General features: G+C 54.7%; 1 protein-coding gene and 1 long non-coding RNA gene across 3 annotated transcripts in view; one reads left to right on the top strand and one right to left on the bottom strand.

Annotated features, from left to right (window-relative positions):
* Positions 1-26375, bottom strand: part of Unc5a (unc-5 netrin receptor A) — a 56188-nt gene that overhangs the window by 2580 nt on the left and 27233 nt on the right. The window contains exons 2-12 of one of the 2 annotated variants that reach the window (XM_028772158.1): positions 12618-12839; positions 7748-7891; positions 7422-7525; positions 7100-7280; positions 6348-6515; positions 5630-5794; positions 3960-4148; positions 3547-3849; positions 897-984; positions 463-631; positions 34-267 (exon numbers count right to left, since the gene is read on the bottom strand). In XM_028772158.1, the coding sequence (XP_028627991.1) occupies positions 34-267; positions 463-631; positions 897-984; positions 3547-3849; positions 3960-4148; positions 5630-5794; positions 6348-6515; positions 7100-7280; positions 7422-7525; positions 7748-7891; positions 12618-12839 (1967 nt within the window). The remainder of the gene's footprint in view (positions 1-33; positions 268-462; positions 632-896; positions 985-3546; positions 3850-3959; positions 4149-5629; positions 5795-6347; positions 6516-7099; positions 7281-7421; positions 7526-7747; positions 7892-12617; positions 12840-26375) is intronic. The other variant, XM_028772157.1, reaches the window with a different exon arrangement.
* Positions 113-4552, top strand: LOC114624962. Its single transcript, XR_003711983.1, has 5 exons — positions 113-231; positions 482-559; positions 1021-1169; positions 2226-2330; positions 4055-4552. It is a non-coding gene; the product is annotated as an uncharacterized LOC114624962 (long non-coding RNA).

The raw sequence follows: 26375 nt of genomic DNA, 5'->3' as shown, positions 1-26375 counted from the left end.
GAGGTCCACTAACAGGATCGTGTGTGGGAGTACCTTGAGAGCATCGTGGGTGTCGTGCAGGCAGTACACTCGGATATTGTACTCGAGGGATGTGCAGGCCACAGGAGCAAACAGAAGAAGCCTGAGGCGCTTGGTGGCAGCCACGCTGAGGGCCTCTCCCACCAGGGCAAAGCGGCCAAGCTGCTCGGTGAAGACGTAGCAGGCCCCGGCCTCCAGCTGGCAGTAGTAGAGGTGCGAGGGTGACTCCTCACCAAGGTGCAGCACGTCCTGTGGGCGGGGCCTCATGGGTCAGTTACTAACCAACTTAGGAGTCCTCGGAGTCTCCAGGCCACCCTCAGCTCAGTTTGGGGAGATTCGGGACCACATAGCCACCGAAGGCCAAGGCCAAAGGAATGGGAGGCTATGCGCACTGTGGAGCCGGTGTTTTGGCTGGGTGGCCTCAGATGCTCTTCCCCTACTTACCTCCCAACTGCCCTCGCAGGACTGCTTTTTGAGGCGCAGGCTCCAGCTGTCGGGACTGGGCTCTCCGCAGTGATCCATGGCCAGGATGACCGGTCGGGTGAGCAGGACTCCTGGGGGCCCACAGCTAACGATAGGACTCAGCAGGGTCTGACAGCCAGCTAGGGGCAACCTCAAGTGGGGAAACATGGGCAGAGAGGGAAAGGCGTCAGTGGCCAGTCCTAGAGACCTCGGGGTTAGGAGACAGATTATGTGTAGGGTGGTTGGCACTGCAAAGCAGGGTGAACTTCAATGTGCCTCATCCCCTGTGCTCCCTTAGGCCATGTCAGAACAGGCCCAGCAGTGCTGGGCAGGGGTAGGGGGGTGTTCCATTGATAGAAGTGGCAGGCATACCCTCCCGCTCCCCCCGCCCCGCCCCAGAAGGGCAGGGCACACACCTCACGTCTTCTGGTTTGTGCAGCGTGAGGTAGATCTCGTAGATCTTTCCTCGGGGGATGGCGTCCGGGGGGATGAGGAGGCTGACTCCTATAAGAGCACAGGGGTCACTTCTTATTGTTCCAGATACCCAATACCACAGGAACTAGCCAGACCCATGAGTTTCCTCTTCAGCCACCCTTGTCTGGGGACAGGGGTGCTTCAAGGACTGCCATACTGTCCCACCACCCACATAGGCACGACTCTGAGTCAGGGAGACTCCAAGAACATCTGAGGTAACCCAGCTAGAAGCATAAGTAGGGCAGAAGATGTCAAGGATGCTCGTTCTACCTCCTGTTACGTTATTTGGGACCAGGGCACTTTCTGCTTAAGACCTTCCCCCTCTTCCAGGCCCACCATGTAAGGCCCTTGACTTGTCACCCTGGGGGTGCTACATTCAGCGATCTGGAACAGGGTCCTCCGGCCATGCTCAAGCTCCTCCTCTCTTAGTCTTGTACCCTCTAAGAACTGGTCCTTTCCTGTCACTATTTCCATCCTTGCTGGTGGGCACGGGTCTCTAACAGGTTTCAAGGGCCAAGATCTATGGCTCCAGTGTCCTGCTGTTCTGTTGATGTGCCTCTGCCCCAGGAGTGGTGTCAGTGTGTAGGGAAGGGGAGTTCTGTGGTGGAAACAGCAAAGACAGGGCTGAGAAATCACAGAGAGCAGCGTTGGGGCTCTGCTCTGAGGAAGGAAGCCCCCATATCAGGAAGGGCCTCTCAGCTCACACAGGGAAAGACGACTTTATCCCTCAAGCAGACAGATGTAGTTCCAGGGTATACTGGGCTGGACTCTCAGGCTATTCAAGTGCTATGTAAGGACACTACAGTCTACAAATATATAGTGCCGGTTCCATAGGATTATACGCCCTCCCGACACTGGAGCTGCTGAGTGGCGTAAGTGTGCTCTAGGATGTTAACCTGTTTGTGTCTTACCATCGAGTGATGTGTGACTGTCTCACAGACAGCTGAAACCCAGAAGAGAGAACCTAGTGACTGTGTGCCTGCAACTCTTGCTTCCTTCACTAACCTATGCTGACCAGTAGAACCTGATGCTGCTGGCGTTGGGGACAGTCACACACCTCCTGGTGTGAATGCCTGCTGGAGGGGAGTATTCAAAATTGAATACTCCCGCTGGGCACTCAGAAAGCTGAGAGAAAAAAAAAGTCTAGCTCTCTCAGTTCTGTAAGGAGAGAGCTGACTAAACAATAGAGAGGGGTGGGGTGTGGAGGGAGAACAGGAAGCTGCCCGCACTGCAGGGGCCTCGAGTACCCACTGTCTGCCTTTTTGTCACAGCTGATGGGGACCAACTCACCTCACTGAGCTATGAGGATTTCTCATACCCTGTCCTGAAGGATGTATGAGGCACAGACAGCAACAACAGATGAGCCAGGAGAAAAGGTAGAGAGACTCTTATGAGTCAGGGACAGTGCCGTGTGTTCAGGTGCAAGGGTTTATTGTGGCTGTTACATACAGAAGTGCATATAGGAAGAAAAAGCACACAGCAGCTAGCCGTCAGGGGGTGAGTTATATTAGCCTTGTCACCAGGGCTTTGTAGAGGGCACCTGGGAACCTTAGAAGGAATTGAATGGGGTGGGGGGGCATAATCAACTCTAGATTCATTCAGTGAATGTGCAGGAACCGGGGCTGAGGTAAGAGATGTGCTAGCCTGGGTGTGGTGACGTATCAGGGCAGGATGAGCAGGAGGAGGCAGGAGCTATTGGGAAGGGGGGGCACATAACATCATGTGACTATAGCTGACTTGTAGCGGGGCGGGGGGCGGATAGAAAAGCAGGAGCCCAAGGTGACCCCCAGCCGGTTTCTCGTTTAAGCAACTACACTGTGCTAACTGTGAGCTGGGGAAAGCCACAGAGGAGGTGGCTGTGGGAAAGGGTGGGAGACGGTTCTGTTTTAGGCACAAAGACTCTGAGGTGTTGTGAGACATCCAGATGGAGCTGCCCAAGAGGCGGCTGAATGCAGAGTTCGAATGCCTGGGAGAACGGGGGCTGGGACGGAGGAGTAGGTGAGATCACTCAGAGAGAAATGGCATGGGGAAGGGGGGCTCCCTGAGAACAGCCTGGAACAGCCAGAGAGGGGCACCTAAGGAGAGGGAACAGAGAATTTCAGGGTGGGGTGGTCAGTCTTGTCAGAGGTTGCAGAGGTGTCTCCAAAGATGACCTTAGGAGCGTCTGTGGGTACTCTAACAAGAGGTCTCAGGGGCCCTGTCTGAGGCACTTCTGTAGAATGGTGGATGAGATCCGGATGCTGTGGTGGGTCCTAAGGGGTGCTCTGCTGTCTGGCTTTGTGAACCTCTTGGGTCGGGTGTTTGCCCTACCCCTGAGCCTAGGGCTCGACGCAGAGCCTATCACATGTAAGGCTGATGACGTGATAAATGAACAGACAATACGTTCGTGTCCACAAGCATCAAGGAGATGCTCATCCACGGCTTCACTGTAGCTCCAACTGCATTCTTTCCTATCCTGGCCAATCTGGGCCACCCTGCAGGAGGCTGGTGCACCCCGGCACATCTGGGCTGCTCTGGCCTCCGGAAAGATGATGAGAGAGACTAGCCTTATCTTTCATGCTTTCTGGGGGTGGGGGGGCTATAGGGTCCTACCTGTGTTAGGGATCATCAGCCGGCCCCCGAGGAAGTTGAAGGTCCCATAGGCCATGTTGCTGGTACCACGGGGCAGGGAACGAAAGTAGTTTTGGGTGGAGAGGCGGGAGACGAAATCCTCAGCCTCAGAGGTGGGTGAGCTGTGGTGTAGCGTATGGCGGCCACTGCCCAGCGGGCTGAGCAGGTGACCATTAGAGAGCTGGAACTTGGGGCTGGGTCCATCCTGCCGGGGACACAGGCTGCCCTGGTAGGTGGTAGTGGTGGTGCTGAGGTCTGGCTGGATGGTGAGCAGATGGGGGTTGTCTACAGGATAAAGACAGATTCAGGTGGTGGGTCATAGGGACTCCCCATCCCCGTCAACAGCCCTTGTCTTGGAGGCTCAAGCAGGAGAGCAGGGGTGGGTGCCACCTCACCTGCTTTGCTGGGCTTGATGCTGACAGGCTGGAAGCCTGAGGTGAGGATGGATGAGTCGGCCACATCTGAGTCCAATCCTTCCTTTTTGCGGCAGTAAATGAGGACGAGGACCAGCAGCAGCAAGATGAGGCACACGGCCACGGCGACAAGGCCGATGTAGAGGGCCACGTCCTCAGGGCCAGAAGCAGCTGCAAGAGTAAGCATGGCCTTGAGAATAGCAGGGATGAAGGGGCTTCAGAAGAGAGGCCCATGGTTTATTCCCCAGGAGCATAGGATCTCAGCACTCCCTGGGCACTGGGCATGTGGCAGGGAGCACGGTATTGGTGTGTACGTTCTAGTCCTATATCTGCCACAACCTTGCATGGGACTGAACAAGTCATGCCCTCACAGGTATAAGATTTGGCCTGAGGTTACCAGGAGAGTGGAGGAAGGGAAGTGGTTTATCCTTGGCTCCTAGGCTGGGGGTCAGGGTGGCTGGTGCAAGGTGAACTCCTGGGGCACCATAAGTATGGCGCTATAGTTTGCATATGCCTGCCTAAGGATTCATATAGGACAGGCGTGGTCCCCACTGTGACAGTGTGAGCAGCAGTGGGACCCTTTAAGAGGTGAGGCCCGCTGGGCAGTGGTGGCACACGCCTTTAATCCCAGCACTTGGGAGGCAGAGGCAGGCAGATTTCTGAGTTTGAGGCCAGCCTGGTTTACAGAGTGAGTTCCAGGACAGCCAGGGCTACACAGAGAAACCCTGTCTCGAAAAACAAAACAAAACAAAACAAAACAAAACAAAACAAAACAAACAAAAAAATGTGAGGCCCAATGGGAAGGCATTACATCATTGTGAGTGCTTCTCTAGACCGTGGGGCGCTGTCCATCTCTCTGTGTCTACCTGTCTCTGTGTCTGTCTTTCTCTCTTCCTGACACGTGATCTCTCTCTTGTATACAGTACTGACATGGTGCCACTGCCACCAAGCAATGTGGCTTGGGGTGCTAGCACATTTGCCAGAGCCAGCATCATGCTACTTGGAATTTGAATCCTCTAAAACTAATAAATTTCTTTTGCTATTTCATTATAGAAATGGAAAATAGACAGACACATGGGCAATCGGTTCCTCAGGTGTTTCCAGGTCAGTTTGAGCCCTTGTGGGTACCACCAGGCCTGAAACTCGGGTGGGTGGGGGACCAGCTGCTTGGAGGAAGAGCTATCGATTTTTAAGAGTTTTGCATAATGGAAGGAATGTCCATCAGAAAGGAATTGACACAGATAATTAGGTTTTTAATTGAAAGAATAGGGGAGGGTGTAGTCTAGAGGAAAAAAAAAATCCAACAGAGATCTTTAATTGTTAGTTATGGCCTTGTAATTAACAGGCCTCACAAGCCCAGCACCCCCACAGGATTTTGCGTGCGCTTGGGGGCCGGGATGATTTCAAGGCTGCGGGAGAGGAGATGGGTGTACAGGAGTCAAGGTTCACATCTGTGCGTGTCTCAGGAGGAAGGAGGTGTCACTGTGTAGCACAGGGAAGAGTGTGCTAGAGATGAAAGGGACCCCTGTGGTTGCAAGCTTTGGAGAGACACAGTCTATACGGCAGGAGAATGGCTGCCCTGACCACAGCCTCTAGGGCTGGATAGGGCCAACAGTCAAACTGAAGTGATCCCTAGGGCAGAGAAGACTCACTGTGCAGACAGAGGTCACTGGTACAGTTGCGGGTGTCCAGGTCAGCACCCCGGCAGTCCTCACCTCCATTGCGGGGCGCTGGGTCGGAGCACTCACGGCTCCGCCAGTGGGTGCAGTCAAGCCCACAGGCTGACCACTTACTCCATGAACTCCAGCTCCCATCCACTGGATAAGAGAGACAGGTAGACATCGAACAGCACAGTCAGCTTAGGAAGTTGGCCCGGGCGGCCTGCCTGTGTGGCCCCACTAGTCATCTGGACCAGGCAGGGCAAGCTGGCCTGGGCTTGGGTACAATGCCAGGGTCAGGCCCTCCGATCTGTAGGACATTGAGTGTCCAGCTAGCCTTGATGATACATGCTAATGACAGGGAGACACAATGATGCCAGGGGCTGCTCGGCTCTCTCCACCCAGGGAGGCTGTCCTGGTCCTGAGGTGGTAAGGGCTCTTAGTCACACGATGGCCCTTCTGGTCCCAGGCACAGGTGGATCGTGCAGCCCCAGGCTGAGCCTAGATCCTGTCCTCAATTGCATCTTAGACCCTAAACCGAGCCCTTGACTCTGACCACACTGCACCCTGATCCCCACCTCAGACTGAGCCTGGCCCTGCGTGGCAGGCGGGTGGGATGGAGCCATGGGGGGGCAGGCTGGTGGGTGCGATGGAGCCAGGCCACGGAGATGGCGTGGTGAGGAACGATGCAGGAGGCGGTGGCCGCTGGTACCTGGGCACAGAGTGGCGCAGGCTGTTTTCTGGACATTCTGCCCCTCACAGAAGGCGCCCCCGTTGAGAGGTGCCGGGTTGGTGCAGCTCCGGCTCCGTTTCTGCCAGCCACGCCCACAGCTGGCGCTGCAGACGGACCACTCAGTCCACGTCGACCACCCACCGTTCACTGGCCGGACAGAGAAGGACTGGGGTCAGGGAGCGGGGGTTTCCTCAGACATGCTGGTCCAAGGGATAGGGCAGGAGGGCAAAGGGCCTAGGAGCCGGGGGTGAGCGGGCTGCTGCTGTCCAGGAAAAACCTGGAGGAGGGCCAAGCCTAGGCTGCTGGGCCCCAGGGTCTGGCAAAGCCTTCAGATACTCTACTCTTGGCAAGTGTCAGGGCGGCCGGGCTAAACTGCAGTTCACAGGACACCTCCAGCTGGAACCCTGGCCAACCTCCCTCTGCCTGCTCTTGGGGGAGCGTCTCATTCTGAGGCTCTACTTCCCATTTGGGGGACTGAGACGCCCAAGGATGACGTCTTGTGTCCCTCTGAGCCTCCTCTTTTCTCTTCATCTCTTGCACCGTGCTCCCACTCACAAGTGACCAACATGTCCCTCCCTTTGCCCAGATATTCTTCTTTCTTTCCTAGTCAGGCCACTGTCTGGTTAGCCTGGCTCTTGCCCCGTCTGTGCCTTTCCATTCTATGAGCCACACATCACGTCCCTCACGGCACCTCAGTACCTCTTCCTGTGACTGGGGAGCCCAGGACCCACCATAAACAATGACGGCCGCAGAGGCGCTTCGGCGACGGGCCACGATGTTCTTGGCCACGCAGGTGTAGTTGGCAGTGTCGGCCAGGCGGGCCTGCCGCACTACTAGGCTGTGTTCCCGTGTGATGTACACGTTGGGGTCTAGGGAGGGGTCTACGAGGTCCTCATTTCGGAGCCACTCCACCTAGGGGGAGAAGCCATAACACTACATGGCTGGCCCATGCTGGTAGGACCAGGGCACAGAGTGACCACTGGTGAGGTGGCAGCCAGGAGCCTGAGCTTTAGGCAGGATCAGAGATCTGGGAACCCCTCACCCTCCACTCACCTCAGCTGGGGGGATTCCTTCTGGGGGGCGACAGGGTAGCACAATGCCTTGCTCCAGTGACACTTCCTTGGCCAGTGGCTCCTGCTCAAAGTTCTTTCGTAGATCTGGAGGAAGAAAAACAGTGTCCTTAAGTGTCCGGATTAGCCCAGCTGACTCTTAGCCCTGCAGAAACTGGGACACATCGACAGAAAGAGGTGCTAAGTGCACCTAATGTTCTTCCTCTACCCATCAAGGTAAGACTGTGACCTCCAGGAAGCCTGCCACCCCCTCTCCAGGTGATACCCTCTAGTGACCACACCTGTATGCAGGCCTGGTCCAGTACTCACAGGCAATCCGGATGTAGGCCTTCTGACTTTTGGTGGTACCCGAGGAGCTCCACGCCACACACTGGCACCAGTATTCCTCCAGCCCAAACACCTTCTCTACCTGCTGCCTGGATACGTTGATCCGGACCTCCATGGTTGGCAATCCTGCTGGGTTCAGGGGCTACACTGAGTCTCCCTGTCCCAGATGGAAGATGCCCCGCACCACCTACAGCAGCTTGTGGACATTGTGAGCCTCCCTCAGCCTGGAGGGAACTCCGGGGATGCTGCTGACATATCTCCTGGACTTAAGCAGTATGGGTTCTAGAAAGTTCCATTTGATCTACTTTGTCACCTGAAGCCTGTCTCAAGGGAGTGACTGGTAGGAAGTTCCCTAAAGTACTTAAAGTGGAGCTTTGGGTAACGGGTTGAGGAAGCAAGCAGGAAGCAGACAGGCTGAGCTCTTTGTAGGTAGAGGAGGAAGGGTAGGGAAGTTTGCTCGCCTCCCTGGAGGGCTAGCAGGGAGATCTGACAGGTGATAATGTAACAGCTATTAGCATTACAGCTGCTAGGCAGGATGGGAATAGACTCCTGGGACTCAGGGTTTCCCACATGCCAGGGTGGTATCTCACCCTTCCCTGGAACTGTTCCTACCCCGTGCTCCGTGGGGGTGCTCCACTGCATAAGGAAGCAGGTGCAGAAGAACGTAGGGATTTGCCACAAGCACCAGGGTGGTCTGAATCCAGTGTGAGGACACTGGATTCACCTGGGTGGCCTTAAGTGGGCTCACCCTCTGGGGGTGATGGTACAAGAGGTCAACAAGCAAGGGTTGGGGGGAAAGGGCACCGGAGGGTCTGGGTGTGCCAGGAGAAACCCCTCTCCCATCCCACTCAGGTCTTCTCCTTCTGTAGCATCCAGAACCAGACTCTGGGGTTCTTGGGGGGCGGGGCCCTGGTCTCCCTGACAACCCGGCATGGGAGGATGCTCTTCTGTCCCAAAGCCCCCTGCCACCCCTGGTCTGCAGCCAAAACTACTGTCCCAGGAGTGAGAAAAGACTGTTTGTTTCCAATTTCTCCTCCTCCTGACCCCAATTTCCCTTGGGTCACTGGCTTATCAGAAAGAGAGAGAGAGGCCAGCCGCCAATGTGTTTCCATTGTTAACAGAGAAATTCAATTAGGGTTGCATTGCAGGAGCAGGGAGCCCAGCTGAGCCTGCCAGGCTGGGAGACTGTTTTCCTTCTTCATTTCTTTAACATGTCTCCCTGACCCCTTCCCAGACCCTCCTGTGGCTCTCTCCAGCCATAGTACTGACTGGCCCCTGGCTAGTTCTCGCAGGTGTGTTTTTCTAGGGGTGCCTCTGGCCGTGGTGACCACTAGGCCATTCACCTCTGCTCTGGATCCTCTCCTGCTCTTCCTTCTCTCTGGGATGTGGGGTTGGGTGGGGCTAAGAGCCAAAGTGCCCTTCACAGGGCCTGGGTGCAGGAGAAAAGCCCTGGGCACCGGCTATCTGTCAAGCACGCTCAAACATGATTAGCGTCTCTGAGATAGAGCCATGTGTGGAGCAGGGTCTCTTCTCCCTTCTTCCTGTCCCAGGGTCAGGGATGGACAACCTCCAGAACATTCTGACCTGGGAACTAAGTGTCCTCTGGGTGCACAGGCCTGTTTATGGCCCTCAAGCGGCAATTAGTTACCCCACAATTCCAGGGTGGCTCAGCTTGGGAGCAACAGGTGCTAAACTACTTTCTTCCTTTGTTTACTCGTTCTTCAGTTCCCCTTCCACAGGGGCCGAGTTTATCCACAAGGACCCGGCTTCAGGCAGCACCTCTGCAGAGGAAACCCCCGAGATTCCCCAAGCTCTGAGGGCAGAGGTGGGGTCTAGACCCTGCCCTGCCCTCCAGCCGGTCATTAAGGAGCCTGATTCTGGAAACTGATTCTGAGTGGGGCGTACAGTATCAGCTCCTGACAAGGAGATATGAGCAGTTGCCAGCAGTGGAGAGCAAGGAGGAACGCTGGGGTGGCTGGACTAGGGGCAGCATATGTGTGTGAGTGAGGATGGCCACCAGTGGGAACACGGTGAGGCTTGCTGAATGCTTATGGGAGGTGGAGGATTGGCTGGGTGCTCTGAAGTCAGAATGGAGCTCTCCTCTCGGACTCTAATAAGCACGTGGTGTAACCCAATAAATTATAGCCCATCCCAGAGGCCAGCGCTTGCATTTTACAGATTCCAGGCTTCCCTTGGCCTTCCGGATGGGAAGCAAAGGCAAATGATTGGTATTTGTCTCGTGTGAGAGTCTCCTTTGCCACCCTAGCCCTTACAAATGAATAAACGGGGCTCAGGTCTGCACCGAATCCTAACCCCTGCCACGCCCGTCTGACCAGACTGGTTCGGGGTCTGTGCACCTGCCAGATGCTTCTGCCACGGCCGCTGTGTAGGTGAGGAAAGCCCTCCTTCTGAACTGATAGCACTCTGGTCCCCAGCTGAGAGAAAACCTCAGTGAATTCTGATGTGCTGGCCACTGGAAGGCCCAAGACTGGAAGTTCAAGGCAAAAGAAGGACCTGGTAGCTATGTGGGATATGTCTTCATGATTCTGTGTCTCTGCTTATGTGGAGGGACAACCACGGGAGCCAGGAGGAGTGTAGAATGGGAACTGTCAGCATGTGTGTTTTGCCAAGGTGCAAGGCTGCTTCGTTGTCAGAAAGGGTCTGGCACTTAGGACCTCGGAACAGCACAATGTTTGAGATCAGGAGGCTCGGACAGGTCCTCAGAGCCACAGGAAGGAAGACTGCAGCTTCCTTCTGCTCAGTCCTTCTGTGGAGGACTTGCCATGACAGCAGTAGGGCTCACTGCCACAGGAAATGGTGCCCTCCCTATGCAGTTACAGGGTTTCTCCATCAACCTGCAAAGACCCTGCACTCCCATTTCACAGACAAAGACACTGAGCTGGGCCAGGGAGGGCTGTGTTGCCTGGAGTTCTCACGCCCAGACAATATGGGCTCTGGAGCTGTTCTAACAGTCATTAGGCCATTGACAGTCTTTGGTCATGGAAGGCACTGATACTCTTGAGGACTTTTCTGAGCTACGCCCCTAGCTCCATCCTGCCTGCGGGAGTCAGAGCTGGATCAGCAGTCTGAGAGCTGTTGGGCCTGGCCGAATCCTTAGCACCTAGCTGGTGCCTGGCACAGAGGGTGTGCGTTGAATGCTCAGGATTTGCAGGAAGGAAGCAGCAAGCAGCTGGTGTGGGTACAGCTGAACACTGCAGAGTGTGTGCAGAGTGTGGGGCTCAGCCAGGCAACAGGCCAGGGGAGCAGTCTCTGGGGCTTCTGCTGGTGGACTGGGGCACATGGTGGGGAGAAATCCAGCCTCTGTGAACTCTGGTGGCAGGGGATGGGTGTCTGCTCTGTGGGCTCCTGATTGGAGCCCTTTGAGGGTCCTGGACAGGGCAGGGTCAAGGCCTCTGTCGTCTCTGCAAAACAGCCTGCTTGTGAGGACTAAAGCACCATCGGAATCTGGGGCTCGTCAGCTTGCATTCACAATAGAGAGTGCTTCCAACTGTTCTCCCAGACCACAGCCTCGCCATCTGCCCCGCGTGATCCACCCACAGCATGAGCCTGACTGCAGTCTTCCTGACATCTGCTTGTACCCAGCCTCACTTTCCCACCCAACCCTGAGCCATCCTCAAGGGCTGGTGTCCTGCCTTTCACCCCATCCCTTCAGACGGGGAAATACTCCTTCTAAACTTGTATGTCAAAACTTGGCTGCTCCCCCTCCTCTGGACTCCTTCCTGGGCAGCCACCACCCATTCCTGCTTCTCTGTGGCACAGGCCACACTTTGGGTCACCTCTCTGGATCCTTTCTTGCCTTCCTTTAGCATCTGTATGGTTCTGGTACCACCCGTCTGCCCAGCTGGATGGCACTGCGGCTCACGCCTCGTGCTGGTGGTCTACATGTCCCAGTGGGCGGTCCCCTAGGGTATGTGCTATGTTTCAGGCTAGCTGAGGTCTTGGTGGAAAGAGGCATAGGACTAAACCAGAGGCTCTGTGTGTGTTAGTAGCTGCCTCTGTGCTCCTGCTTTTGGGAAGTGCTGCAAACCGATCCAGGACGCTCTACCAATGCCCCTCGGTCACCTGTTGCCTGAGACCAAGGCTGGTAATGGGGAGATTTGGTGAGGGTACAGGAGGGTACTTCTTGGTTTATCCCATGCCCTTAGAACCCCTCTGCCCCTTACAACTGAGTCTTCTTGGGTCTGCTTCTCTTGTCAACCTTCACATTGACCTGTGTGTCACTCATAGCTCTGGTCACATCACCCTGTGGTCTGAAGTCCCATAAGTCAGTGGTATCCCTCATGCACCTTCATTTCTGAGCCATGACCAGAATGTCTGTGAGCCCCGAGGAAGCCTCAACTCTGCTCCCCTCTTTCTAGGAAGTCACTCCATGCCTGCCACTCTTGGGGGACTGTGTGGCCAGCAGAGGGAAAGTGATGTAATGCAAGCAAGCTTGAACAGAAAAGGGAAAACAATCAGAGAAGGAGTTCTTACGTGGAACCCGCTCCCTTCCACCCTGCTTCTCTGCAGGCGCCTCTGGCCAAGCCGCCCCGCCCTGTTCACACTCAGATGAATACTACATTGCCACTTTTTTCCTGAGAGACCCTGGGGTGCTTCAATGGATGAGTGTGTGTGTGTGTGTGTTAATGTTGGGGGATCTTCTAGAGAAGGCCTTTGTATATTCATAGGGTGCCAGATGTGGGGACTCTGCCTTGCCTGGTGATACCGAAGGCAACTGGCCAGCAGGTGGTTGCACCCTGGTCTTGCTGCTTGCAGGCACTCACAGACTCTTAGGGCCAGCTGAGACTTTTCCCTCAGCTGCCTCCATCCTGAGACCCCACCTGAGACTCACCGCTGCTGCCGTCAGTGCTTCGTTCGATGACGTGATCAACCTGGCGGACCCATTCGCCATTGCACTTGAAGAAGATCTGGGTGGCAGGCACAGCCTTGCACACCAGTAGCACGGGCTTGTTCTTGACAATGTACACATCTTCAGGCTCTACCAGGAAGTGGGGCAGCAGGTCTGGGTTGGCACCAGGCACTGGATTGGCCACTGTGGCACTCTGCTGGGCACCTGCAAGAGAAGGTAGGGGAGACATAAGCCAGGTCTTCCCTGAGCCTGGTGGAGGCAGCAGGCAAAAGTATAGCAAAAGTATAGCAAAAGTCCAGCTTTGGATGGAACCAACGGAATAGCAGGTATAGCTCAGCTGCTTCTCAGCTGGACAAACAAGCCACTGGACAGCCTTTCTGAGCCTGTGTCCTCATGTGCATAAGAAAGGACCCATGACTTTCTGAAGGTACAGAGGCACAGTGAGGCCAAGGCAGGCATCAGTTCTCTGGAGGCCTTGGACTCAGGACAGTAATAGAAACTCAATAGTCTTCCAGGCAAAGTTTTGAGATTTGGCCCAGCAGATGCTTGTCCCAACAGATCAGTGATTCTCAACCTTCCTAACACTGCAGCCCCTTAATCCAGTTCCTTATGTTGTGGTGACCCCTATAACCATAGAACCGGTTTCCGTTGCTCCTTCGTGACTGTAATTCTGCTGCTGTTAGGAATTGTAACTTAAATATCTGTGTTTGCCGATGGTCTTAGGTGACCCCTGTGAAAGGGGTTCGAGCCCACGGGTTGAGAGACCCCTGATCTGGGTGAAGCTTGTGAAGGGCCTGGACATTTAAGATATTAAAATACAATGTGAACAGAGAAAGACAGGGGAAGGTATCCAGGATGTAGTTTTGAGGGGCAACAAGGGGTCCTGGGCAGAGCTACACTATGGCGGGCTGGAGAGTTGGGTTAAGGCCTGGGAGATAGGGCTGATGGGTAACATGGCAGAGTGGATGCCAGGAGAGTCCTCGTGGAAGTCCCGGGACCTGAACCACTTCCCATCTGTTCAAAGAGATCTGAAGATGGGTTTTCTTCTGATTTGAACCCAAACCTACAACCGTCCCACGAGTCACCTGTCACTAATTACACGGGTAATTGGCTCTGAGTCCCTTAGTGGTGTTAAACCCCCTCTGTCTGCAGGACACCCAAAGGTGTAGGGAATGCTGCTCCCCAAACAGGCCTCAGCTGGCCTGACCAGCCTTGAAAGCTGCTAGCAATTTTCCACCAACACACAAACTAATAGGGGCCTCCAGGCATAAAAAGTGGGGAAACTCCCCAGAAGTGCAGCCACTCTCTGGTACTGGAGATTTTGGGAAGTCAGGTGAAGTCACTGGCTTTCCACCTGTGAGATGCAGATTCTGGAAGTTCCTTGTGAGACTGGATGCTCTGAACCACCTCCTCAGGCAGGCAGAGGCCACCCACAGTGCTCCTTTGCCCCTCCTTCCCCTCCTCAATCGCCCAGCCCAGTCTGCTGCCACCCTGTTTTTCCTCCCATGCCTGTTCCTATAGCCACTCCCTGCATGTTCCTGCAAGACCGCAGTGAAGGCCAAGTGCACAGGCAGTCAGTGGAAATGGAGCTGCCCTTCCCAGACCACTGTCTGTTGAGTCTGTGTTAGGATTAGGAATGAGAAAGATTTGAACGGAGGAAAACCCACACCTTCCATTGCCAGATATGAGGTCCCAGATAGGTGGTCTCTTATCACAGAATCCCAGCTATGACCCTGGAGTCAGGAAATGTTTGGGAGTGTTACTCTATGAGATTGTGTGTGTGTGTGTGTGTGTGTGTGTGTGTGTGTGTGTGTGTTGGGGATTGAACCTAGGGGGCATGGAAATTGCTAAGCAAGTTATCTGCTGTTAAGCGCCACCTACAGCCTTCACACTCAGGAATAGGGGCTTGAGTCTGGCTCTCTGATGCATCTTAGGGCTCATGCAGACCTCCAAGGTCTCCAAGTGGAGAGGAGAACTGGAAGGGGGTGTGATTCAGGAAGCAATTCTATAGTGTAGGTACAGGGTGAATGTTGGTAGGCGTGGCTGCTTCTCAAGACATGGGCAAGCCACAGCATCATAGCAGTCCCCAGGAAAGCACACACGAATGGCCAAGCCAGCCCCAAGGCAGGGCCCTGTAAGGAGCCACCGCAGTTCTTCAGGGCAGGTCTGGATCTGCCTCTGCCTCCCCCATCACTGGCAGAGGCTCAGCATCACAGCTGGTGCCTGTCTCCTGCTCAGAGCTGGATGGGCACGGGTCCCCCTGCGGGATACGAGGCAGAGAGTGGGTGCACAAGCCTCCCGCCTCTCGATCGATCAGCGCAGCAAGTCCTACTCACGTCAGCCGCCCGCTGAACCCAGCACAATCCCTCATGTCTGCATTTAACTGCTAATGAAAAATAAATGTACTGTGACCAATAAGGGACATAGCTCACTTCTCCAGGGCCTCCGTCACGCCACTCTGGTGTGGCCTCCCTCCCACTTCTTGGGTGAGGGTATTTATCAGGAGGCCCCAGCGGGACCCTCCAGGCTGCAACCCTGCCCTCTATCAAGGACACTTATGGGTGAGTGGTAAATTTAAGCTATATCCTCTAGGGACAGCAGGGTGCTGTCTGGGTGGTCAGAACTGGCTTTTCTCTCTATAGCCCCTGTGGTGGGCATCTGCATGCTATCCTTGCCCACATGTTCCAGAGAGTTCTCTCACCTGAACTACACTATGTGTGTAGCATGGTGAGTCTTTACTCCCCTTCCCGCCACGGTTTGGGCTGCTATGGTGGACACGGTTTCTATTTGAACTCTGCCATCAAGGTTGGTTCTAGCACTGGAACCTCAGACCCAAATGACCTCGGACCCTGGCACAAAGCAGCAGAGTCTCTTATTTGGCCCAAACCTCCCACTCTCTACTGCCTTAGCTGGGCCTGTTGCTTCCGCTTCCACTGTCTGTCTGGCTTGAAGTGGTGCTAAAGATGGGACCGAGGCCCTTAGCTGGCATCCCCAAGCATTCTGTTCTGGTGTCTACCACCCCTCCCACGAGGCCTACTCTTACGCACTGACTACCCATCTCCCATGTACATCTCAAATTACCCTGAAAACTACACATTCCTACCCTCTACACCCGGGGCCCACCCTCACCGCCACACCCCTCTCCATAGGTGACTGGTCAAGGCTGTTGTTCCCACAACCAATCCCCCAGGCCTGGTCCCTGCTGTCTGTCTGAAAACTTTTTAGTATAGGTGATCACAGTGGGGACTGGGGATGGACGGCTCCTGCTGTCACTCCCCATGGTTGCTAAGGGCCAGACACAGGGAGGAACTGTCCCAGGCACACTGTGGCTCCGGGCGCCTCCACCCAGGCTTTCCCTACCCGCACAGGACGAGGCTCAGCAGCCTTCTTGGAACTCCATTATGGAGCTCTGTTGGGCTTGTGGTCCCCGGGGACTGCAGACTGGGTATGCAGATGGCTCAGGCCCAGATGTCAGGAGCAGCCCCTGCCTCCTTCAGGAGAGCTTGGCCGCTCACTTTGTTAGAAGCTGGTATCCATGCACAGGCTGCCCCCAGCAAGACAGGAGCAACACCCTAGCAGTCTCTTGGCCCAAGTCTGCTTGGGGCTGAGGGGTGAGCATGTGTGTCTACATGCATGTGCAAGTATGTGTACACAGAGAGGCAGACGGGAGGGGAGAGGGTGGTGGCTGCAAGCAGGGAGAAAGCCAGGTGAAGCCCCAGGGCCCGTAGCAGAGAAAGACAAGAGAGGCCCAGGTAAGGGGGCTCTGATACCTGTTCTGTGACCTAAACGGTCACTTTAATTTGGCATATTCACACTGAATCCCTGCTGCGTGTCAGAGGCCATTCTGGGCCTGGGACCCTGCAGGAACAAGTAAATAGCCCTCTCCTAGAGGCCTAGGGAAGTAAAACTCAGTTCCGGCACTGCCCGTGCTGACAGGGATGTGGGAGAGCAGGGGGCGGGGTGTGGGGGTGATACTTCAGAGAAGGTAGGGTGACAGGGATCCAGAGGGAAGCAGGCTCAGGAAGGGAATTTTGGGCAATGCTCTAAATACCAAACTCAGGCTAAAGAGTGCTCAGGTTTAAAAAGAAAATAGTAAGGTCACAGGAAGTAGCTGAGCTTGTCTGAGAACAAGCTGGGCTTGTCTGGCATGGCCAGAACAGAGAGATTGGAGGTGTGTGTATACACGTGTGTGTGCATATGTGTTTATTTGTGTGTGTGTGTATGTTGGGGAACAGACACCTCAGAGTTAGGACCCAGGAGGAACTTGGGATTTCACTACTCAGGCTTTGGGAAGACTTCAAGGACATTACCTTGTGGGAGGGCCTTGGGGAGGGTGGGCTTGGGTGGGTAGACAATGGGTGCCTGCCTCCTTCTGTCCACCTGGGAAGCACCAGCAAAGAAGCCTGCTCCTCTGAGGGCTTGGGTCCACATCCTGTCACTGTGATTAGTTTAACTGTCAACTTGCCACACTTCAGAATCGGTTGGGAAGAGAGTCTCCAGGAGGGATTGTCTAGACCAGGTTGTCTGTGGGCATGGCTCTGGGGGATTGCCTTACTTACTAATTGGGAAGATGCAGCCCACTGTGGGCAGCACCATTCCCCTGGCAGGCCACCCTAGACTGGATGAGAGCAGAGAAAGTTAGCTGAGTGTAAAGCACGAATTTGTACATTTTTTTCTGCTCTTGACTGGATGTGACGTGATGCTGTTTGAGCTCCTACTGCCTTGATTTCCCCATGGTGATGGGCTACAACCTGGAACTCTTTCTCCCCTACGCTGCTTATTGTCTTCATACTTTTATCACAGTAGAAATAAAATTAGAATAATCACCCACCTGAGCATCTGTCCCATCCCATGAGCCTCCTTCTGGGATACAGGCTCCTGTGGACAGGCGCACAGATCTGGCTTGGATGGTAATAGAATGTTTGTTGAATGACAGAATGACCCCAATTTATACTAGAAATTAAAAGCCAAGCATGGTAGCCCTTCCTTCTTAGTCTATGGGAAGACCCAGAGAGAAGGCAGAGAAGCCCACAGGCAGCCACAGGTACGCACAGCACCCCTCACTGCGGGATGCCCCGCTCCACTCAGGTGGGTTGTACACGTCTCTGTGTGAGGCAGGGCCCCATGACTTTCCTCACTGCGGTAGGGAACGTGAGACTTTCCAGTGTAGCTCAGAGGCCCAGGGTGGGTGTGAACATGCTTTCAAATGTTTTATTTTTAAAAGCACCACAAAAATATGAGGTGTGATTAATCAAGCTATTAATGAAGTCACATTTACTGAGTAAGGCTTCATCCCAGCCAGCAGGGTGGGAGGGGTGGGGGCTGGATGTCACCTGGCCTCCCACAGCTGGAGCCACAAGCCAGCTCTTTTCCCTGCGCAGCAGCAGCAGCACCCTGCTCTGTCTTCCTGCCACCTGCTCCTTCCCTCCTTCCAGAACCCCGGTGGGGTGACCACAGCCGGAGCAAGATGGCCAGCTGTTTCTCAACGCCTCTGAGAAAATGCTGACTGGGGCTGGAGTAGAGGGGAAGCTGTGTCCCCACAGCCACCCCACAGCAGCCCAGTACTGTGCCCCACAGGCCTATCTGTAGAAGGCAGCTCTTTGCAGGTCCCTCTGGCCTGGGTATCCCAGCTCCTCAGACAATATGGATGCCCATGAAGTCAGAGAGAATGTGCCCTTTGGGTCTAGTGTTTGAGTTGTCCCTCCGGCCTCACCCCGAGGACTCCCTCTATATTAGGTAGCATCTTGATGATTTGAAATCCCTAAAGAGCGTTTGCACATCCTGTTCCAGGCTCTGCCTCCTTCCAACATTCTGGCTAACAGCACCTGATTTTCTTCCAAGAAAGCCAACACTCAGCAGGCCATGTGGCTGATCCTACTCCTGGCTCCCTTCTCAGTCACCCTGCCCGGCTCCTGGTCAGACAGACCCCCGTCTGCAGAGATCGGAGTCCAAGACCTTGGCTAGGATGTAGGATGCGGGGACAGGTCTAGAGCTCTGGGTGGCTCTGGAATTGCTCTGTGGCCTTTCACAGCAGGGTCCCAGCCCTGCAGGTCTTGACTATCAAAGCAAGGCCAAACACAAGGTGAAGCACACCTGAAGCAGCAGCCATGGCAGATGGCCCGAAAGTGGGCAGGCTGACCTCTCGGCAGCAGCTGAGGCCTGAGTTGAGGGTAGTGCTGGGTTCCCAGCCATGGGACCAGTGAGTTCTTTGCTTAGCTGAAGCCATCTGGAGTCGGGACCCGTTGCCTCTCTGATGCATGTCCACATCTTCTACATTCCCGAGTGGCTTCTGCCCAACCTATCATACTGGCTCAAACTTCCCTTCCACCAGAGAGCTTTCCTGACCACCAGAAAGCCCTGGCCACCCTCCTCAGAGCCCCCAGACAACAGCCGTAGTGTCAGTTTTGAGCATGTTAGGGCCTTGAGAACGGTGACTGAGGGTTTTTATCTCCTGCCTATCTCCAGAGCTAGGCCAGTGTCCAATACATAGCAAGTGCCCAGAGAGTGTTTGTCGAATGAATGTTGAACTCATTCACTTGGGAAGGGACTGGAGCCCAGAGATAGAGGGCAGGAACTAGACAACGCAAACTCTCTTAAGGGCTGGCTCCATTTCCCAATCCCTCAACAAATCAAAGCACTTCGAGAGAGAAGTGACTTCCTCAAACAAAAACAACGAGGTGAAGACCCTTCTCTAGGGAGAGCAGTCTCCAGGCCACAAGCCACTGGGCATGGTAGAGAATGTAGGAGAGCACAGGCGCCTGCTGTGGCCGGCAGACATGCAGGGTTAGGAGAGACAGCTGTGGAGTCTATTTTTCTTAAAATCTATAGAGGGATGCTTGACTACCCGAGCCTAATATACAGGATACATTCTGGGAGGGGCAGGGAAGAGGTGAGGAGGGAGGGGAGACAGAGAGCACAGCGGAAGTGTTGGAAATGAAGGTAGCAAGTCCCCTCCCCCTCCAGACCACAGGTCTCGGGCGCATGAAGAACTGTGGGATTCCAGGTGGCAACTCAGAACTGCGAACTTGTCTGAAAGTGAAGACAAGGTGCCAGGGGCCCAGGAGTACACCCCAGGAGCCTTTTCGATCCCTAGAAACCTAGCAACCCTTGGCACTGCCCCCCCCAACTGCTTCACACAACCCGGCTGCAGACCCTGCAATAACCTAGAAAGAGTAGCATCTCCTCATCTGTGGCGACCCCGCAGGAGGAGGCAGGTCAGAGCAGTGACCCACTGGCCATCTGTCCTTCCATCCATGGCTCTCAGCCTCGCAGGACACCCTGGGGACAGGTCAGCATCTGGGCTTTGGTGACAACTGTGGTCTCTTCCACGTAGGATTATGAACAAAGAAGAGACGGGAGGTGAGAGACCTCACAGTGTCTCAGAAGGTATGGCTGTTCCGACCCGCTCTCAGACACATGCGTGCACACACTCTGGTTTCCATGGTAATATGTGCATGAAAGTATCAGAGAAGCAGGAGCCACCTTCCCAAGACTGGAGGAATGTCATCCTCTTCCCCAGTAGGCTCCAGGTACTTGGACACAAGGACAGACACAAGCACTGTGAAGACAGACAGACAGACTGAACTGCCAAAGAGGAGTGTGGCCAGAGACCCTGCCCTGGCAGCTGCAGACTGGGCGTTTGTTGGCAAATGAACTGTGTTTCTTTCTTCTGCCTTTGTGAGCCCGGCCACATACTGCACAAGTGACAGTTACAATATGGGCATCACCTCAGCCTGGCTCTGCTGTACCCACCACTTCCCCTTCCACTCCTGTTTCTCAAACCCACAAACCTTATCTACCACCGGGCCTTTGCATGTGTTCTGTTTATCTGCAGTTTGTCGCCCTCACTTCCCACAGCTGTCCCTCTTAGATCCTCAGTTTCAGTCCCAGTGTCACCTCCTCTGGGAGACCCCACGGCTGCACTGTTCAAGTGACCACTGCTAACGCCATCTGATCCCCAGGCACAAACCATATACTGAAGTCTTCTGCTCTCTGACTACATGTGGCATGCCAGCAGCATCTGTTCAACACCTGTGCGGGGCCTGGCGAGGAGCGTGGCGTGCCATGTTCAGATGTGCTGACGAACAAACCCAGATGCTCTAACGCTGTCTAGCACCCACCCTTCGGGTGACACTGCTGCCATCACTGGGAACCCTCAAGCCTGCCAGCAAAGGGGACTTGGAAACTCTAGAGGACAGAGAGGGGGACAGAGCCTTGGGTCCTACTCAGGAACGTACCCCCTTTCAAGGGGCCTTGCCTCAGGCCAGAGAAATAGTTAATAAAACTGAGATCTAAATAAGCATTTGATTAACAAACGATAAAATAGCTATTGTGTCCCTGAATTAAGCTGTAATTGTGGTTGATAATTGGCTGGTTAGAATTTAATAAGCTACAATTAAATAGAATAGAATCCGGGGTAATTATGTGGTCACAGAGCCCAGGGAGAAGGGGGGAAGAGGGGGGTAGGAAGGAGGCTTTCCCCTGCTTTGACTTTGCCGGTGGCATGTGGCGGTGGGCCTCTGTCTGGCTTGCATGGATTTGGAGCCGGTGATGGCATGTGTACCTGTGTGTGCCGTGTCCTCTTCCACCTGTCACCTGGCAGTGACGGGTGCAGGTCCCTGGTCACTCCTCAGTGCAAGGCAGCACACGAGCCTTGCCAGGGCCATGGCAGCCTCGGCTGAAGGAGACATAAAGGAGCTGCTGGCATGATTCCCTGCAGGGCGGGAGGCCAGGAGGGTGCTGGGAACATCGTAGGGGAGGGAGGCAGGCCGGAAAAGAGGGAGTCCTCTTGTCTGTCTAGTGAAGAATCAGACTCAGAGAGGGAGAATGCTCACTCACGGTCACACAGCCAGCAGCTGAAGAGCCGGGGCATTCACAGACTGCCTGTGGATTAGAAGCAGCTCTACTGGCCTGCAGGCTGGAGGGCGTTGTCTCCCGTGTCAGCACCAAGCCCTCCCTGTTATCATCTGTGACCTTCAACAGGTAAACTACTTACAGGCTAAGTAAGGCTGGCAGCAGTTCTAAAAATGTGGCCACAGCCCGGGTGTGGCTATTCCATGGCAGGCTGGTGTGGCCCCTGGCAGACGCACAGGGCTGATGGATGGCCACCGCCTACGTGGCTGTTTATGACCCCATCAGCCTTTTTTTTTTTTTTTTTTAACAATGTTGCCGGCAGTTAATTTAATTAAAGACCCCGTCCTGGATGTGATGGCATTTCATATCTCACTGGCTTAACGGAGCTCAGCTTGAGTGGCTCTGGGGTTGTGGAACCTCTGGGAAGGGACCGAAGGCTGCAGACACAAGGTGGGTCACCGTCATCAGCCCTTGGACCCCGTGAGATGCTACAGGATCGTCACTGCCCTGCGCACACTTCTCATGGTATCATAACATGGCTCACTGTCTCATTTTAACCTCATGAGGATTCCAGGAGACACCTTTGAGGTGAAGACATGGATACCTAGGGCGGTGAGGGACAGATTCCTACAAGGCAGGCAAGTGGCTCGCCAGGGTGTGAGTGGTCAGCAAGTCTCGCTGCATACACTGTGAGAGCCCAGCTGGGCTCAGGCCTTGCCCTGGGGGAGCAGCCTACTTACCACAGCAGCAAGTCCTGGGTATAGCCTCCCAGAGCCAACATTTGCTGGTGGCCCACCATCTTCCTAAGCCACGCCTATGTTGGCACAGTGCCAGTGTGACCACAGATCTCTGGATAACAAGTGCCCCAGCTCTTGGAAGTTAAATTCTCTACTTCACTCTTAATACAGGAAGCAGAGAAGAAACCCAGACACTTTGTCAGGGCCAGCTCCTACCCATCCATGGCTTCCCAACTGGCTCCCTGGCTCCTTCCCTGGATCAGATTCCAAGTCAGCCTGGGGCTACTGACACAGTCCTGACTTCCCCAGGACTTCCAGTCAGCTGGGTCTCTGGCTCCAAGGTACCTCAGAGAATCCTGGCCTCTCTCTGCCCGTCCACTGTTCCGGCTCCATGTGTCTTCAGCCTCTCTCCTGACTCCTCTGTGGCTGCCAGGCCTCCAAGTTCGCCTCATCCTCCCTCCCTGACCTCAGCTACAGCAACACAGTGCTGTCTCCAGAAATGATTTGAACCATACCTCACAGGGCAGAGGCCAACTCCTGCAGCTCCCACGCCATCTTGTGCAGGCCCAGCCTGTGCCAGCCGGCCACCCTAAATAGCACCCACCCAGTGCTCCTGTCCCCATTAGTTCCAGGAGCTCCATGTGACCTGCAGGTCACCCCTCCTGGTGCCTCACATCCTGGGCATGTGAGGCTTGCTCTGGGACCTTCCATGGATTGCCGTAGGCCCACTGTGCGGGTGGTTGTAGCCTCCATCAGCCTATACACCCCCCAAGGCACACCCAGGTCCATGGCACCTTGTCTCAGCAATGTCCTGTTTCGGGGCTGGACGTTGAGGGCCAGAGACAACAATCCCAACTCTGTTCTATCTGGCTGTGTGATCCCCAGACAGCCACTTCCCTGTGTCAGAGTGTCAAGGGACTGGACCTGGGCTAGGGCTGGAGAGATAGAGGTGACAGTGCTGTTCCCACCCCGGAGTCAGCTCAGTCCAGGAATGCCACCACCAGGCAGGCTGACTGAGAAACTGGAAAGCCACACTGGTGTGGAACCTTCCACAGTAAAAACGTTGAGAACTGATTTAAACATTTTAGACATTATGTTGGCCAAACAAGCTGGCAGGCCAATGCTGGACTAAACAATGCCCGAGGTCTCTCAACTTTACAAATTAGGGTCACAGCAGGGCAAGGGGGAGTCCCCTCCCTGGCCACACACCCTGGCCCTGTCACCGCCCCGCTGCTCAGCTTCCTCTCCCCTGCTCCTCCTGGCCAGCCCCCACCCTCTCTCTCTCTGGATCTGCTCCTCCTGCAGTGGATGGACGCCCTGAGGCCAGGTGGAGAGGCTGGGGACTCATCTGCCACCCACAGGTGCCTGAGGCTTCACTGCGATTAGTTAACGTCCATCTTCAGCCTAAGATCTTGTCTCTTCTAGAGGCTGAGGGACCACATGAGCCATGTGATGCTCTCTGCCTGGGAAAGGAAGAGGAGGGAACAGCCTGAGCTTTCTAACCTTCAGTCTGTGCTTCAAACTGCAACCAGTGAGCCCCAAGGAGCCAGCAGAAGGTTGCAGACAGGGGTAGAAGCAGTGTGAGCTGGCGACCCCAGAGAGGAGATTCAATTAAAAAATACTCCTCATCTGGGAGGGAAGAAGCCTAGGCCTGGCTTCAGCCTTAGAGCTGAGAAGAGGGTGTCTGGCTATAGCCATCACACCCCTGACAATATAGTAATGAGCCTTCACCCCATTTTAATTATCTGCTGTCCAAATAACTACCAGCTTGTTTATTTCACTTAACGGCGGCCGTACTTTTTCTCCCAATATCGATTTCCATGTTTTCTTGGTTGGTTCATTATCTTTCCTACCCTTTAACAGGCTGCTGAGTTCTTGGGTGAGGCTGGAAGAAGCAGAGAGGCGCTCAAGGAGGAAGGGAGAAATGGGCCAAGCCTTACTGTGCAGCCTGAGGTGAGCCACTGCCCTCTCTAGGCCTTGAGTCCCAGAACCCTTACCCTCACTCTCTCTATGTCCTCTCCACCTTGATGAAGCCAGGGTGGAATGTTTTAAAATGAAAGAAAGAGGGAGGAGGTGGTGGCAAGAGCTATGTGCCCTCCCTGTCAAGGGCCCCTGAAGGGACAGGCAGAAAGAGAGTCAAGATAAAAAACAGAAGGAATCTTGGAGGGAGCACTAAATGCCAACTGGGGCCCAGGGAGGCCTTGGGGCAGAGGCCTGGTTTCCTCTTGTTCCCTAGGAGAGTCACCCCACAGCAGCTTAGCTCTCCCTGGGTCTGTCCCCATCACTGGCTTCTGCCTCACCTTGCTTCCCATCACCATGGAAATACAGGTTATGCTATGATGTCACCTGAGATGCAGAAGAGCAGCCCATTGCTTTGGTTTGGGCGTGAGGGCGGAGCATCGAAAGAGAGGGTCAGGGCCTCATTGGGTGAAGATTTAGAACTTTCTAGAAGAGGTCATGTGCTCTTTAATAAATCCCTCATAACCGCATGGATGTTTAAACCTTAATGCAAACCTGCAAGTAGGGACACCGCCCCCTCCCCCAGGAATTTATGGCTATTGGGTTGGAATATATAAAAGTTGGTATCAGTCTGACTTAACTGCTGTTACACTGCAGCTAAATGGGTAATTGGGAGTGAGAGACAGTTCCCGTGGATATAAATTACCTACAGTAAACTCAGGGCATTAACAGAGGGTTTATTATCAATTATCTCTTGCTTGTTCCCCTTAAAATGAACTTTAAGTATATTAATGAGGAAATTTACGGGTCTTAATGGAAATGGGGGAAGTGTGAAGAGGTTGAGCCCCTCCCCCAAGCTGGCCACCCCGGGACACTCAGCAATCTGGTCCCAGCCGGGTGTGGACACTGGGTAAAGCTAAGCCCTACCTACTCTTTCCACCAATCTCCCAACTCTGACCCCAGGGACAGCTGGCGTGGGAGAGGGGGCAGCTGTGGTAGCACAACGGTTTGTTCAACCAACAATTCCCACCAGGGCCTGCTGCTGCAGGAGACTGAGGGCAAGGAGACCTTCATCTGCCCCCCTCAGCAAAGTGTGGGCACTGCCATTGGAGCGGCACAAATGGAGTGTGGCAGGGATGGGAGGGCAGAGGGAGAGAGAGAGGGGGGGGGGAGGGAGGGAGGGAGGGAGGGAGGGAGGGAGGGAGGGAGAGAGAGAGAGAGAGAGAGAGAGAGAGAGAGAGAGAGAGAGAGAGGAGGTTCTCTTTCCAAGCTTGGAGGCTGCTCCCAGAGGAAGCCAGGAGCAGAACCTTTGTGTATCTGAGTGTCCACCCGACACCTTAGCACGTCTGTCCCCGCTGAGATGCACTCTAGACACAAGCAGCCACAGGCTGGCTCGCTTCAAGGTCGGCTTGACCTCCTTCTGGTCCAATTCACCGCCCGGCAGCCTTGGTTCCCTCTGGTCCCCAGCACCACTACTGCTGACTCTCTCTGCTGTCCTTGGCTTCCCCTGACACCAAAAATGTTGTTGGGCCCTGAGTGGCAACTTAGAATCTCCATGCGGGGCAAAAACCAGGCTTGACCTCTCTCTGGAGACTACCCATCGGTGGGGGACAGACATGGGCCACATCATCAGTGTGGTGAGTCTATGGTTGTAGCCCTTGTCAGACTTGGCTCAGGGCCAATAGCAGCAAATCCCTGGGGAACCTGATCTGGGTGCCTTGGGCAGGTCCCTGCAGCAGGCATTGGCAGACTGTAGAAGATGCTACAATACAAGGCTCAGGGGTCTGTGAGGATGTTCTTCGAGGTCAAAACACTGCCCTTTGGAGTCTTTGTCCCCATCCTGTGTCTCTGCCCCTCACCGAGTCACGGTTCCAGTTCCCATGGATGGTGGGGGGAAGTGCTGTGGGTCTGATGGTTTTCTGAGGCTCCGCCCTCCCTTGGGCCCCTCTTCTTTGTCCACTCTTTGTTCCTAGAGAACAATGGGTATCTCACAGACCTCAGATCAGGACGCTTCTCCTCAGCCACCCATGTCGCTACCCGGGAGTAGGTGTGATCAGGTTCTCCTAAGCAAAAAGCATTATCCTGGCTGGAAACCTGCTGGCTCTGGTTCTTGTTTCTTCTGTCCTCTCCCAGCCGCTGAGCCATTGCGCTCTCAGCTCGGTTCTGCCTCTGGCCTTGGTATCTGCTGTTC

The sequence above is a fragment of the Grammomys surdaster genome, unplaced genomic scaffold (genome assembly GCF_004785775.1).
Source record: "Grammomys surdaster isolate TR1022 unplaced genomic scaffold, NIH_TR_1.0 211, whole genome shotgun sequence".
NCBI lineage: Eukaryota > Metazoa > Chordata > Mammalia > Rodentia > Muridae > Grammomys > Grammomys surdaster.
This window is presented reverse-complemented; position numbering and strand designations above follow the sequence as displayed.